This window comes from Mustela putorius, unplaced genomic scaffold (assembly GCF_011764305.1).
Source record: "Mustela putorius furo isolate JIRA1106 unplaced genomic scaffold, ASM1176430v1.1 tig00537350_pilon_pilon_pilon, whole genome shotgun sequence".
Taxonomy (NCBI): domain Eukaryota; kingdom Metazoa; phylum Chordata; class Mammalia; order Carnivora; family Mustelidae; genus Mustela; species Mustela putorius.
In genome coordinates, this window is record NW_025422471.1 from 25940106 (window position 1) to 25957353 (window position 17248).

General features: G+C 34.4%; 1 protein-coding gene across 7 annotated transcripts in view; it reads right to left on the reverse strand.

Annotated features, from left to right (window-relative positions):
* Window positions 1-17248, reverse strand: part of POLK (DNA polymerase kappa) — a 64665-nt gene that overhangs the window by 29776 nt on the left and 17641 nt on the right. For all 7 annotated transcript variants that reach the window (XM_013063693.2, XM_013063694.2, XM_045074467.1 and 4 more), the window contains 2 exons: window positions 11875-12036; window positions 4826-4945 (listed from right to left, as the gene is read on the reverse strand). In XM_013063693.2, coding sequence (XP_012919147.1) covers window positions 4826-4945; window positions 11875-12009 — 255 coding nt within the window. In that variant the 5' untranslated portion in view covers window positions 12010-12036. The remainder of the gene's footprint in view (window positions 1-4825; window positions 4946-11874; window positions 12037-17248) is intronic.

Consider the following 17248-nt stretch of genomic DNA (forward strand, 5'->3'; position numbering starts at 1 on the left):
GTTCTGATCTGAGCCTCTAACATATATGTTATCCCTTTTGCCATGGTTCAGAACCATGGTTAAGAATAAGAGCTTCTTGTGGGTTTCAGCTCTGACACTTATTAGCTGCATGATAATGGGCAAGTTAACCCTCATTCTTACTTTGTTTCTAAATTTGGATGAAACCAACCCCCAAAGGTTAAAGAATTAAAAGGGGTACTCATGTAATGTAGTTACCCAGGGATATGGAAAGGGCTTAATTATATAACCTATAATTTTAGAAATAGAAGTGACATTTATTGAGTATATCATATGTGTTATACAACATGTTAAGTACTTCTTATGTTAACTCGTTTAGAGGTCAAAGTAATTCTGAGTTACTAATTATTATTCTCATTTTAGAGAGGAGAAAACTAAACCTCAGTAAGATGCAGTAATCTGTCTTAAGCCACACAGCTGGAAAATCTTAGCAGTAGACCTGTAAAGCAAGTTGCTCCAAAGGCTGTGCTCTTTCCATTATTTTATGATGCTTCCCTAAAATGGATCTTAAAAAGTCTTTAACACTCAAGTTCCAATAGTGTGTTTTATATCAACATTATGTTTTATTTACCTTTTAAAAATCCCCTTTTTTATTACATTCAGGAGATTATTTCAGAAATACTGTTTTTTAGTTTCTTAACTTATAATTAGCCTAAAAATTATTCAGGAAAACTGAGTTCATAAAAACAATTGTTAAAGTGGTCAAGATGCACTGATTTGCTGCGTAGTTGGCATTTAATACAACATGGATGGTTGTCTATTCAATTTATGACCCCATGTTATAACAAGATGTTTTGGCAGCTATAAAAATGATTGCATCTTTAGCAAGTCTAATGAGGATAGGGCGGAGAGGAGAATAGGTTCTGAATAAATTGTGGGAGTTCATGCCGACAGAGGTTAGTTACCACATCTTGACTAGCAATAATAGTTCCTACCATCACAGTACACATAATAAAATCTATTATTTAGAAATTGTATGACTCTAGAATAGAATGCATTTCCCATGAAAACCTCTCTTTTTCTCAGATCTTTTTGATTCCTTGGAATTTCCTTAATCCTCTCCCATTTATACAGTTTCTTTTAAAGGAAGTTCAACAAATGAAACAATTTAACAATCAACATAGAACATATTTCCTGCCACTCCCTTTGCAAAAGATGTCAGAGAGTCTCCCCAGAAATAGTAAACTAAAATTGTAACAAAATGTGAAGATCTGTTATACAGTATAAGGTATTTTTCTTTTTTTTTTTTTTTTTAAGATTTTATTTATTTATTTGACAGAGAGAAATCACAAGTAGATGGAGAGGCAGGCAGAGAGAGAGAAGGAAGCAGGCTCCCTGCCAAGCAGAGAGCCCGATGCGGGACTCGATCCCAGGACCCTGAGATCATGACCTGAGCCGAAGGCAGCGGCTTAACCCACTGAGCCACCCAGGCGCCCGTATAAGGTATTTTCTAATCCTTCAAATTATTAGTATATTTAAGGATATGAACTTTAAAAAGAGTCAATAGCAAAAAGTTATTTTATTGCATGATTAATATGCATTTTATCTTTAAAACTTTATTACAGATATTTGTGTAGATCAATAAAACTTACCAAAAAAGAAGTTCTAAAAATAAATTGCCAAGAATTAATATCAATTTAAAAACAATATTATAGACAGATGGGATATTATCTTGTTGAAATGATGCTCAAATTTATTTGAAAGAAACAACATATGAGAAAAAAATTTTTAAAGAATGATAGTGAAGGAGAATAATAAAGTATATTATTATCATTGAATAACTAAAATTGCATGGTACTGATATAGGAAAAGATTCAATTGAATAAGAGAGAGAATCCAGAAACGAATCCAAATACAATGAGAATTTCGTATATGGGAGTACCTCACTTCAATTCAGTGGAGAAAGGACTCAAGAGTCAATAAATTCTGTTGGGACAAATGAATCACCATTTAGAAAAAAACGATACTATTAGGGAAAATGTAATATTCACCATTTAAGAAAAAAGTACTTAACACCTTACATTAAAACAAATTCTAGGTGGGCTTGGGTGGCTCCGTCAGTTAAGCCTCTGACTCTTGATTTCGGCTCAGGTCATGATCTCAGAGGCATGAGATTGAGCCCCATGTCTCAGTCTTTATGCTAGGCAGAGAGCCTGCTTAATATTCTCTCTCTCTCTCTCCCTCTATCCTTCACCCCTCCCCTCTCCCTCTCTTTACCTCTAAAACAAAACCAAAAACAAACTCAAAATGGACTAAAAACAAGCAAAATCTAGAAAAATACTAAAAGAACCTATAGGTTGCTTGTAAGGAATAATTTTCTATGCTTTCAATACAAAAGCCAAGAAAAAAAAAGTTTTTCAATACTGCTGTTTTGATTACATAAACATTTAAAACTGTATAGGAAAAAAAAACCCTGCATGATTAAAAGGCAAACAACATATTGGGGAAATATTTACAGCAAATGGCAGAGGAAAAAAATCTTTAATTTATAAGATGTATTAATCAAGAGAAGGATATATAAACTCCTCTAGAAATGCAGGCAGAGGATACTATTTTGGACTGCTTGTTGAACCCCCAAATCCATTCTCTTGTGCTTTCATAGTAATAGATTTATATCTGGGCATATGGCCACCCAGCTGGAAAATATTCTGTACAGCTTCTCCTGCAGTTAGGTGTGGCCATGAAACTTAAATTCTTATCAAAAGAATGTGAGCTGATATAATATGTGCAACTTCTCTTTCACTTGTTGAATAACAAATTACTCGCCTTTCATTTTTTTTTCCCCCCTCGCTCTTTCTTCCTTACTGGGGGCTGAAATATAGACTAGAGATAATCCCATTCTGTCAATCCAGGTTAAGAATAAATAACACTTAGGGTTAGAACAACCCGAAGTAGAACCGGGGTCCCAAAATTACTATGGTGAGCAGAACCACCCAATCAGTTGAGACTACTTACTATTACATGAGAAAGAAATAAACTCTTATCTGATTTGAACCGTTGTATTTTGGAGTCTCTTGTGACAGTAACTTAGCCTATATATTAATAGAATAAAAAAGGCAATTCCAATAAGAATGAAATATTAATGGCTAATATGAGAGAACACATGCTTTCTCTTTTATTATCTAAGAAGGACACATTAAAATAACCATGGAATAATATTTGGACACTACAAGAAAAAACTAAGAGGCTGATAAAATCAATAAAATCTAGTTTTAAAAACAAGTATGTCGAAAATGTAAAACTGTAATCATCTTTGGTGAAAATAACAGGACAAGAGTGCAAACATACATAGATAAGAATAATTATCACAAGGTTATATATAAAACAAAAAACTGAAACCCTGGTGGGATAAGGTAAATAAATTCTGGTACCTCGATATAGTAGATCTAAATGACTAAAGCACAAAGAGAGCTTTAAAATGATGCACTAAATGATAATTCGAAAGACTGAGGCAAGTGATCTTTTGTCATGATAGCAGACCACTTAACACATAAGTTAAAAAAATTAGTTTACACTCTAGGAGAGTATATATTAAAAAAAGACACATAGTTTGATAAAAAAGACATAAAATTTATGATTTCTGAACTCTATCATGAGAAGAATTGCTGCAAAATATTAACATAGGATAGAATATTAACATAATTTTATCATTATTAATGGTCTAAAGTGCTTTGTTAAATTGAATCAAATTTTGATAGAGGGCAAAAACAGTCTTTTTAAAAAAATATTGTATTTATCTATCTATTTGACAGAGATCACAAGCAGGCAGAGAGGTAGGAGGGGGGAGAGGGGTGGCGGGAAGCAGGGTGCCTGCTGAGCAGAGAACCCAATGCGGGGCTCAATCCCAGGACCCGATGTGGGGCTCGATGTGGGGCTTGATCCCAGGGCCCTGGGATCATGGCCTGAGCGAAAGGCAGAGGCTTTAACCCACTGAGCCACCCAGGCACCCCTAAAAACTGTCTTTAAAAGTAAGCTTTATACCATGTAATATTACATGACAGATACAATTAGAAAGAAAGCCTATTGAAAGAGTAATATATGTATAACTAGGTTTATTGTTATTTATGATTGGAAATACACAACACATAATGGAAAATAATAAAATAAAAGTAAACTTTATTAAAAAAATAAAAAATAAAAGTAAACTTTAGTTTTACTAGCAGAAGCTTGACTACTTTGAGTTCTCCATCTACTATACAATGTCCTGCAGCTTTGCCCTACACAAACCTTCCTCCCAAAATAGTTTTAAATACCAGAGGAAACTCTTGAGTATTTATTTCCCAGGGATGGTGGAAAAGCCAAAAGCCTCCAAATTTTTAGAAGTCTGGTGTTTTATCTTAAAAATTCATGTACATTTGGCAATCCACTCTAGTTTCAGTACAACACAATTTAGTTTTAAATTTCTAATTTAATTAGTTGACATGTTCTTCCAGATCATTTTTGTAAAATTGAAGAAAACATGCCACATTTAACCTGTGGCCTTTTTCTAGCTACAAAATATGTATATAATAAAAAAGAACCATAAGTTTTGGATTAAATACTAGCTCTGAAGCTAGGCAAGTTATTTACCCTAAGGCTCCATTTACTCTTCTGTATAATGGAGGTGACAATGCCTTGGTACGGGGTCTTGATATAAAAGAGTAGAGCAATATTTAACAAAGTATAAGCCTCTGTTAAATTTTATCCCTTACAATACAATGAACATTTACATATTACCTTGTTGTAAGTTATGACTTGACCATGATGCATTTTAACTATCAATTACTGTTTTACCAGCTTCCACTTTATTTAACAACTAAATTAATACCTGTAATTGTGCTTTCCTTAGCTGTTGGCTGGTAATTTGAGCTTTTTGTTGCATCATATTTTCAATTCGTTGGTTGACTTGCTTTTCTTTCTTGAGCTCATTTCCATAAAATTTGGACCCCTATGTAAGAAAAAAAAAAAGCATAAGAATAGAGTCAGATGGAAAGCATCACTGCCGTACAGACTAGAATTAGAATAACTGATTCAAAACTTAGTACCACTACTTACTAGGAACTACTAACTAGGAACTTCCACTAAGTGGAACTTAGTACCACTACTTACTAGGAACTACTAACTAGGAACTACTAACTAGGAACTAGGGAATCCTAAAACTACTTAATCTTTCTATGTCTCAATTTCCTTGCCTGCAAAATGGTTTTATAGTTACCTAGAATTATTGAAGCTGTATTTATAAGGACAAACTCTTCAAGATGAGTATGGATATGTTACTCCAAAAATAACAATGTGTCCTAGACAGGATCCATGGGGCATATCCAAGGCCTTAGTCATTTGGGTCATCAGCTATCTCTTCACTTTTACTTAAAAAGTACTTAAGGGGCGCCTGCATGGCTTAGTCGGTTAAGCATCTGATGCTTGATTTCGGCTCAGGTCATGCTTTCAGGGTTGTGAAATAGAGCCCTTTGTTGGGTTCTGAGCTCGGCGTGGAGCCTGCTAAGATTCTCTCCCCCTACTCCCACCTTTTCTAAAAATAATAATAATAAAAAATTTTAAAAATAAAGGATTTAAAAAATTTTAACATTATCCATTAAAGAAAATGTAGACAATCATTCTTAGAAAATTACCTATCATCCCATCACTAAACATAACATCTAATTCTATCCACTTTTCAGGTTGATGGAAATTCAGATTATTTTTACATTACGGCTTTAATGAAAAATGCCGTAATGAACATCATATACACATTTTTACATGGACATGTTTTCACTTTCCATAGGTACCCAGGAGTGGAATCTCTGCATGCTAAACCTTTTGAGGAACTGCCAGAACTCTTTTCCAAAGTGGCTGAACCGTTTTACAATCCCATTAGCAATGTATGAAGGTTCCAGTTTTTCCATATCCTTGTCAACATTTGTTATTGTCTGTCTCATAGCCATTCTGGACTACAATAGTGTGAATGGCACCTCAATGTGGTTTTAATTTGCATTTCCCTGATGACTAATGATGCTGAACATCTTTTCATGTGCTTAAGAGCCATTTGTCTATTTATATCTTTTGCCCATTGTTTATTAGATTGTCTTATAAATAATTTGTAAGAATTCTCTGTATATTCTGGATGTAAATCCTTTATGAGATAAATATTTTGCAAATATTTTACACTAGTATGTTGCTTATCATTTTCTTTTTTAATTGTGTCTTTGAAGTGCAAAAGTTTTGAAATATGATGAGGTCTAACTTGTCAACTTTTTCTTTTATTGACGGCACTTCTGGTGTTGTACCTAAGAAATGCTTGTCTAGACAAAAAACATTTGTCTAACCAAATGTCTCAAAGATTTTCTCCTATCTTCTAGAAGTTTTTACCATGTGAGCTCTTACATTTCACTCAATTTTGAGTTCAATTTGTGTATAATAGGAACCGAGGGTCTCAGTTAATCTTTTTTGCATGTGGATATCCAGTTGTCCCAGGTTTATTTGCTGAACAGACTATTCTTCTGCCTTGGTTCTTTTGTCAAAAATCAATAAAGTATCAATACAAAGATTTACTTCTGGACTCTTAATTCTGCTCCATTGTTCAATATGTCTAAGCTTATGGCAGTACCACATTGTCTTGGTAACTATAGCTTTATAGTAAATTCTAAAACAGGAAAGTCAAAGACCACCATGCTTTTCCTTTTCAAAACTATTTTATTTTATTTTTAAAGATTTTATTTATTTACTAGAGAGAGGGAGAGAGAGAGAGAGAAATCACAAGCAGGGAGAGCAGCAGATAAAGAGGGAGAGGCAAGCTCCCCATTTAGCAGGGAGCCCAATGCTTGATCCCAGGATTCTAGAACCATGACCCCAACGAAAGGCAGAGGCCTAACCAACTGAGCCACCCAGTTTGGGTGCTCCAGTTTGGACTATTTTACATGTTTTTCCATTTTCACATACATTTTAGGGTCTGTTAATCAATTTCTGCAGGGGAAAAAAAAGCCCCTGGAAATTGGATGGGGAATTACATTGAATCTGCAGATCAGTTGGGGAGAACTATCCTCTTAACAGTATTAAATCTTCTCATTCTTGAATATGTAATGTCTCTCCTTTTTTTTTTAAAGATTTTATTTATTTATTTGACAGAGAGAGGCACAGCGAGAGAGGGAGGTAACACAAGCAGGGGGGTGGGAGAGGAAGAAACAGGTTTCCCGCTGAGCAAGGAGTCTGATGTGGGGCTAGATCCCAGGACCCTAGGATCATGACCTGAGCCAAAGCAGACACTTAACAACTGAGCCAGCCACCCAAGCGCCCCATTGCCTCTCCATTTTTTAAATTCTTATCTGCCCTCAATGAATTTTTGTAATTTTCATGGTAAAGCTGTTGCATTCCTTTTGAAATTCCTTAAGAGTTTTTATATATAACATCATGTTATTTGTGAAGAGATAGTTTTAGTTCTTTCTTCCAATTTAAATGCCTTTTATTTCTTTTCATTGCCTACCTACACTGGCTAGAACTTTCAGGACTATGTTGCATAGAAGACATGAACGTGGGTACCCATGCCTTGTCCCTGATTCTAGGAGAAAAGTGCATTCCTGGAATATATCCCATTTACCCATGGTATATAATCTTTCTTTTATATTGTTGAATTCAGTTTGCTAACGTTTTGTTGAGGAATTTTATATTTACAACGATCTATAATCTTCTGCTTGTCTGGGTATGGTGTCAAGGTGATACCGGTCTCATAGAATGAGTCTGTAAGCATTACATCCTTCTGTATTTTCTGGAAGGGCTTGTGGAATACTGGTATTATTTCTTCTTTATTTATTTATTTATTTATTTATTTATTTATCTATTTTTAAAGATTTTATTTATTTATTTGACAGGCAGAGATCACAAGTGGGCAGAGAGGCTGGCAGAGAGAGAGGAGGAAGCAGGCTCCCTGCTGAGCAGAGAGTCCGATGTGGGGCTCGACCTGAGCTGAAGGCAGAGGCTTCAACCCACTGAGCCACCCAGGCGCCCCTTATTTCTTCTTTAAATGTCAGATAAAATTCATCACTGAAGCCATTATGACTCAGTTTTTTGCTAGGGGAGTACAGAGAAGATTTTTAATTACTAAATTTATTTCCTTATTAAAGGTCTATTAAATTTTCCATATTTTCTTAAGTCAGTTTTAGAAAAATTATAAATTTCTTGAAATTTGTCTAATTTATTGGGATTTGTTTTAAAATACTCCAATCTCGAGAGGACTGAGTGGCTCAGTCGGTTAAGCGGCTGCCTTCGGCTCAGGTCATGATCCCAGGGTCCTGGGATTGAGTCCTGCGTGAGGTTCCTTGCTTGGTAGGGAGTCTGCTTCTCTCTCCACTTCTGCCTGCTGCTCTGCCTGCTTGTGCACTCTCTCTCTCTCTGACAAATAAATAAATAAAATCTTAAAAAAAGAAATAAATAAAATATTCCAATCTCTACCTCTAAAATTCAGTAGGGAGGGTAACATAGATAAAGCAATATTTACAAAAATGTTGATTAACTATTGATGCTGGGTGATTATTACCCAGGGATTCACATTAATATTCTAATTTTGTATATGTTTAAAATTTTCTAATAAAAGTTTTAAAGAAGTAAACTGCATTGTTGTGAAGCAGTAACAATTAGAAAATACCCATTAAAGAAGATATTTATGATGAACTTCCTATCCCACCACATTAGAGAAATAATATATTACATAAAATATATACTTTAATATATTAATATATAATTTATTTATATTAATTTAATATTACATTCTATATTTTAATAATATAAATAATTCAATATATTAATACATAAATATATGTAAGGCATATCATGTCAATCAGATGATATGTGTATACTGTTCTATGATTCATATGTATATACAATTGAACCTTGAACATCATGGGTTTAAACCACTTATACATGGATTTTTTTCAATAAATATAGTGTAGTACTATAAATGTATTTTCTCTTCTAAGATTTCTTAATAATATTTTCTTTTCTCTAGCTTACTTTATTATAATATGTAATACATATAATATACACATTTTGTGTTAACCAACTGTTTATGTTACTGGTAAAGCTTCCAGTCAACAGTAGGCTATTAACAATTAATTTTGAGTCAAAAGTTGTACATGGGTTTCAACTGTGTGTGGGAGAGGGGAAGGGTAAGTGATCCCAACCTCCACACGGTTTATGTGGTAGAGCAAAGTTTTGAAAATATCTAAGATATTCTTGAAAAAGAACAAAGAGCAAAAAAGAACTTGACCTAGCTGTTATCAAGACTTATTATAAAGTACTGTAATTAAGATCATTTCATAAAGATATAAAAACAAATAACCCAGTAGAATAGAAGAAAGCACTACAGATCAGTAAGAAAAGGATGAACTATTTAATAAGTGTTACTGGAACACAGAGAAGAGAGAGGAAAGATAGGGAAATCTAGGGTCACTTAAATATTCTATTTAACATGAAAACTAACAGCATAGGTTTTATTTCTATTTTTAAGTTTTATGGTCAAAATTCCACAAAAGCCTCAAACAGAAACAGAGTAGTAAACAAATACATAAAACTATCACTGAGATTTCACAACTAATATTTTGCCCAATTTCCTTCATTGATTTTTTAACTGAACTGTTTTAAAGTAAATTACAGATATAATGACATTTAACTATTCTATACAGTATTTTATTATGTATCTTTTTAAAAAATATTTATTTATTTATTTGACAGAGATCACAAGTAGGCAGAGAGGTAGGCATGGGAAGGGGAAGCAGACTCCCTGCTGAGCAGAGATCCTGATGTGGGGCTTGATCCCAGGACCCTGGGATCATGACCTGAGTCTAAGGCAGAGGCTTAACCCACTGAGTCACCCAGGAGCCCCTATTTTATTATGTATCTTTAAAAGTAAGGTCATTGTTGGGCATCTGGGTGGTTGTTGGTTAAACTGATTTCAGCTCAGGTCATGATCTCAGGGTCCTGAGATCGATCCCCATGTTGGGCTCCAAGCCAGGCATGGAGCCAGCTTAGAGATTCTCTCTCTTTCCCTTCTTTCTGCCCCTCCCCACTGTTCGCCTGTGCTCTTTCTCTTCCCTGCCCAATTTTTTAAATTTAAAAAAATAAAAATAAGGCCATTTTGTAATCATCATTAAATTTGATTAATAAAATTGACAGTAATTCCTTAAAACTATATAGTGTACCTGCATATCCAAATTCCCTTAAATGTTCCAAAAATATTTGTTCAAACTAAGATCCAGAGTCCATATATTTTGTTTGCTTACTTCATCTCAATTCTTTACTTTTAAAATATATCTCTACGTTAAACACTTAAAATATTATTTTCCCCTCAACTTTTTACTTTGGAATTTCCAAATTTTCCAACAGCTGAAAGAAAAGTAGACTAAACATCCATATGTCCTCTCCTAGATTCCTGCTACGTTTAGTTTCTCCCACTACTCCTAGATATAAGCACATACACACACTCCTATATGTGCACTTGCATAACATGCACACACACATACACACACAAACACACACACATACATGCTCTTCTTCCTCTTTTTGGCTAAATCATTTAAAAGTGAGTTGCTATGAATATCAGCATGCGTTTCTTAAGAATAAGGATATTCTCTTAAATTTTACACCTTTTTACATGGATAGTTCATAATATACAAATGAAACAAAAAGAATGTTAGAAGAACATTTAGGACCTTGGAGAAAAGCTTATGTAGTTGACTAATTCAAGTATGTATAAAAAAAGCAAACAAAATAATTTCTGCACAGGATAAAGTCCCATAAGCAAAGTCAAAAGATATACAATAATCTAATGGAAAACTGTGCAAAGGACAAGAAGAGACAGTTTTCAAAAAAGGAAAATACAAGTGGCTTTTTAAATATATGAAAAGATGTGGGGCACCTGGGTGGCTCAGTGGGTTAAGCCGCTGCCTTTGGCTCAGGTCATGATCTCAGGGTCCTGGGATCTAGTCCCGCATCGGGCTCTCTGCTCTGCAGGGAGCCTGCTTCCTCCTCTCTCTCTCTCTGCCTGCCTCTCTGCCTACTTGTGGTCTCTCTCTGTCAAATAAATAAATAAAATCTTTAAAAAATATATATATATATGAAAAGATGTACTATCTCACTCTTCATAAAAGAAATGCAAATTAATGCTACACTACATTACTGAAGATTGGCAAATCCAAAAGCTTAGTTACACACTATCCTGGCACAGTTGCACCATGGTAATATACTGACATGTACTGGCAGTGAAACTTTGAATTGATACATCCATTATGGAAGGCAACTGGCCAAATCATAAAAATTGCACATATATATATCCTTTTTTGCTATCTGTATTTGGTAGGGTAATTCCGCTTCTAGAACCTCTCCTATTGTTTTACCTGCACACATATAATGTTATAAAATGCGAATTTATTCACTGTAGTATTGTTGGTAAAAACAAAAGACTAGAAATGACTTAACTGTTCATAATTAAACATTCTGACTGATTCAATAAATTTTGTTATATTCACACACGCAGGCATAAAAAAGAATGAACATTTTTACTTATATAGAAAGACCTCCAAGTTACATTAATTGAAACAAAAACAAAAAACAATTATAATATTCTCCTATTAAGAAAAAAGATGAAAAAAGAACATGTATGTTATTGTGCTTTTACATGCAATATTATGTGTAGGTGATGCAGAAAACTGGATGGCAAAAGCACAAGTAACAGAACCGAAGGGAGATTATTCCATACCCATTTGTTTTAATAAGATATATTAAAATGTTAAAAAGTATAATAAAAAAAATATTTAAAACTTACTGATTTTATTTTAAACAGAAAGCAAAAAGCTACCAAGTTAGTGATAGCAAAATAAACAAGAAACTTACTTTTGTGGCTTCCATTATAATTTTGTTAATCTTCTCTTTATCTAATCCTTCCATTCCGGCTTTATTATCATTAAGTCCCACTCTAAGCAGAAGATCATCTTTGTAATTTCCACTCTTTTCCTTGGTGTTATCCATGGTGTAAACTTAAAACTTTTCTATTATCTGAAAAAACATAAAAAATAAGCAGTGCTTTTTAAAGCATTCATGGTGAGGAAATGGGCACTTAAAAGTTAAAATGAGGGGCGCCTGGGTGGCTCAGTGGGTTAAAGCCTCTGTCTTCGCTCAGATCATGATCGCAGGGTCTGGGGATGACTCTCTGCTCAGCAGGGATCCTGCTTCCCTCCCTCTCTCTGTCTTCCTCTCTGCCTACTTGTGATCTCTGTCTGTCAAATAAATAAATAAAATCTTTTTAAAAATAAAGTTAAAATGATATAGAATCTGCCAAACAAGTAAAATATTTAAGAATTTTTAGCAATTGAGGAATTATTACTACTCAGATTTTTAAATTACTATACCTAGACTATTGTACTTTCAGAGGGAATGATGGAATTAACATTTCCTGCAACTTTTTGCCCGCTACTATGCTTGGCACTTCACACTTGAACCTCACACAGTAACCCTGCCCTGAAAACTAAATTTCATTATCCCCAATATAGAGAGAAAAGAAACCTGAGTCTTAGAACATGTTTACTGATGCAAATTTTCTAATAAGAGACAATATCTGTGTTAAAATCCAGGCCTGAGTCCAAAGTTTGTGTTTTTCACATATTAACACACTGTATAGGAAATAAATACAAAATAACACTTCCTCTCCAAATCATGATAAGTTCAATAGCATTCATTACCCACTGTATACAGAGTTCCATGTTTTAAAGCAGTAGGAAAAAATACAGAAAAAGAAATCTGTTGACTTCTAGGACATTATTGCATTTTATACTGTTATGTGACTTCTGAAGTTAAGAAAAATCCTTTTGTATAATAATTCTTTAATATCTTTAAATAGTTCTTTATCATTTACTTTCCCATATTTAGCTTTTTAAAATATTTATAGTAACCATGCAAGACAGATTTGGTTATTCTCATTCTATGGAGATAGAAATTGGAGTTTCAAGAAGGTTAAGGGAATTGGCCATCCTAAGTCTGCTAATGAGCAAAAGAACTGGTGTGAATCCAAGTCTTCTTACTCCAAGCTAATACAGTTGCCATAACATCACAGCTGTCTCCAATTTGAGCCCACTTATGCTACGAAGAAATGACCAGGTGAACAGCTGCCATGCATCTAAGAATAAATTATGCCAGGGATTTATTTGCATGATTTAGAGAGGGCTCATTTATTCTGTTTATTCTCTGCTGTCTTAAGGATCTTTTCTTTTCCTTTTTTTTTTTTTTTAGGTTGACATCCATCACCACACATATTTACACAATGTCTTTTCTTGTGATGAGAAGTTTTAAGATCTCTTCGCAACTTACAAATATATGATACAGTATTAACTATAGTCACCATCCAATACATTAAACCCCCATAATTTATTTATTTGATAGCTGGAAGTTTGTACCTTTTGACCACCTTTACCCATGCCACCTACCCCACCCCACCTCTAGTAATTACCAACTGTTCTCTGCATCTATGAGTTCAGGTTGTTGTTGTTGTTAGTTGATTCCACATACGAGATAAATAAATCAGAAGGTCGGGGGTAGGATCCAGATATCAGAATTTTTTAAGGCATGCTCAGGTTAGTCCAATGTGCCCATTACTATCTAAAGTTCTTGTGGCACCTGGGTGGCTCAGTGGGTTAAAGCCTCTGCCTTGATCTCAGGTTATGGTCCCAGGGTCCTCGGATCAAGCCCCGCATCAGGCTCTCTGCTCAGCAGGGAGCCTGCTTCCTCCTCTTTCTCTGCCTGCTTGTGATCTTTCTCTGTCAAATAAATAAATAAAAATCTTAAAGTTCTTAAATATTTTACTTGTTTGACAGATTCTGTATCATTGGTGCTATTATTTCCCAGTGTCCAAGAGAATATAGACTAGTTTTCTGTTTTTATCATTTGACTTTTCTCCCCAACTATCACATTCAGCCAAACAGCACCCTACATTTTGTGTTATGCTTTAGTAGCCCAATTACTTAACATTTTCTAATAAGACTGGTGAATGTAATTCATTCATATTTCCCCCAAACCAACACTACTGAAGAGTTAAGAGGCTGAATGCAGACATATTACATTTAAGTTGCCTTGTCTTTTATTTATTTTTAAAGATTTATTTATTTGAGAGAAAGAGAGCATGAGTGGGAGGGGCAGAAGGAGAGGAGAGATAATCTCTCCCAAGATAATCTCAGGCAGACTCTGTGCTCAGCACAGAGCCCATCTTGGGGCTCGATCTCATGACATGATGATCATGACTTAAATTGAAACCAAGGGTCAGACACTCAACTGACTGTGCCACCCAGGCTCCCCAAGCTGCCTTGTCCTTTAAATGATGAAATGTATGAAAGGGAAAGCAATATTTATTGAATGCGTATTATTTCATAAAGAATATATTGGCCCCAAAACTCTGAGAAGTATTGCTTTTGTTCCCAAATTAGATCAGAAGAACTGGGTTATTACCAGCAATGCTGGTACCAGTCAAAGTTGTGATAGGTAAAGTTAGTTTTCAGCTACCTTCCTGTCTTGTTGACGCTCAGTTACCACATCATTTATGTCTAGTTTCATGAGGATAAGTTAACTATCCTCTACATGTTAATGACTTCCAACTTTATAGCTGCAGTCCAAATGCCCATCTGGCATCCTAAATTTACCATGTCCAAAACCAGTCTTGTCATCTGCCTCCATCCCTCAAACCAGTTCCACTTGGATGCAGCCCTGAGCCTCATCTCAGTTCATGGCAACACCATTCCCTTCCAATTGCTCATGCAAATAACCTTGTCATCATTCTTGAGCTCCCTCTTTCTCACACACCCCACATCCAAATTGTCAGCAAATCCTATGAACTCTGATTTCAAAATATACTCTGAATTTAACCACTTGTGTACTGTCATTGTTTTCACTCTAGTCTGAATCACCATAATCTCTTGTCTGGATTAATGCAACAGACTCATATAGTCTGTTTCTGCCCTCCATATCTTCAGTTATCAACACAATGGCCCAACTGATTCTTCTAAATCACAAGCGGAGTTGAAAACTGTACAATGGCACACTAAACTTACTCCGGAATAAAAGCCAAAATCCCAACGGAATCTGGATTCCAATTACCTGTTACCTGTCTACCCTCTTACCTAATACTCTTCCCCTTGCTCACTACTCTCCAGGCACACTGGTCTCTTCGCTGTTCCTCAAATCTGGTAGGCATGTTCTAACCTTGAACTCTCTCCTTTAGGGTTCTTCAGCTAGTTATTCTTTTGACTAAACTCCCTTCAAGTGTTTGCTTAAATGTTACCTTCTCAATGCGGATTTACCCTGACCTCCTTATTTAAATTGCAGCTTGAGTAATACCTCCCACCCCCCTCTTCCCAATGCCCCATGTTTTTATAGCCCTTATCATTTCCTAACATAGTAATAAACATAGGTTTACTTGTTATGCTTATCATCTATCTCTCCTGTGAATATGGAAGTTCCAACAGGGCAGGGAACATTGCTTTTTATTTGTTTTAACTGATATATCCCAAAAGCCTCAAACAGTACTTGGCAGAGAGTAGGTGCTCAATAATCTGCTGAATGACTGAACTCAGTTTATATAATTTTTTCGTTCTCTTATTCACATAGCAAGATTACACAGCTATATTAAAAGATTGTGACTAAAACTACTTTTCTAAAGTTAATAATTTTAAAATAATTTTAATATAATAAATAAATTTATATATAAATTTAATATAATAAATAATAAACTAATTTAAAAATACTTGTAGTTTTTCCTCATTTCAACATTAAATATGTAATAACAGGTATATGAGTTGATTTTATAAACTTTATTTTCCTAAGATATTTGATAGTTAAAATGATTAAAGCTTTTGGGAGTTATATTAAAATATAAGAGAATTTTGATTTTACATGTTAGAATGCTTGCTAAGTCCCATCAATACTCAAAAGATTCTAGCTCATATTTATTCTTTGGGAAATTAAATTGCCTTGTTTAATTTTTTTGATTTAATATTTTTCAATTATATCTAAATCTACTAAAAATTATTGGACAAAGTTAATAAAACATACTAAGTTTTAATATACTTGAATTCCTATGAGTTTGTTTTAGTACTATCATTTATGTCCCCATGGTGAGCCTGCTTTTGTTTTTATTGGTTAGTGTTTCGGTTATTTACAAATTTCTAGAATCTTTCATTAGCCTGGTTATCTCTGTTCTCCCCATTAGTTCTGACTAAATTTCTTTAGAAATCCATAAACTGAAATGGAGAGCTAGCTCCCAGCAGAGATGATCACATAATATTCACAAAAGTTGCACAAAAGGTTATCACAAAGTATTTTTCAGGGAAGTGAAATTTAATATTACTTTAAATGGCTTTGTGAGGGAAGTAATAATGTAAGTGCCTAGTGGCATCTGGGGTATAATAAACTCTCAATCAATAGTTAATTATTAAAGTTAAGCCAAATTTCCAGAGCTGTGAAAATCACTAGTCTGATTTTCCTTACTTCTCTCTCTTCAAGATACAGAAACTTGGAAGGAAAAAAAAATCGCTATAAGCATCCTCAAGAAAAAGCCAAAGTTCATGGATCACATGGACGAGTTTTGTTTTGCTCCCAATAAGGTATTTGTCCTATGATTATGAAAATGAAAATAAAACATTTTTATAGCTTGATACTACAAAGACAGTCTGTTTCACTTCAACTCAAAAGCACAAATGGTTACACAACGCAAAGGAAAGAACTTGCGTTCTTGTGGTTTAGTATATTGGTTTAAAAGCACATTTTCTCTGAAAATATTCAAATTCTACCCAGCCTCATTCTAACAGTAACTATTCAGGCTACCACTTAAAAAAATATAAGGCCAACCTTTGTTTTTGATGGTAGTAAGGATGGAAAATTAGATTTTTTTCAGCAGGAGTTCTGAGGAAGACGTTTTAGAGTGCTAGGATTTCTCCTACCTATAAAAAGCTCACAAAACTATGTAAACAATATCACAAGTGATTGGCACATTGACCAAAATAACCCGGAATTAATCTATCAGAAAATATGTAAAACACACTAAGGATAGTAAGAGAGATAAAGGAGAGAAGGTGGAGAGGAAAGGTGGGGGGAAAGAGGACAAGGAAAACTAAACTAAAAAAACTAAATTACAGTAAGGTCCTAGGTGGAGGCTTGCTTCCTATTTCTAACACACTATAAATAACCAAACCCAAAAATCCTTCCAGAAAAACCTGTATATTTCTTA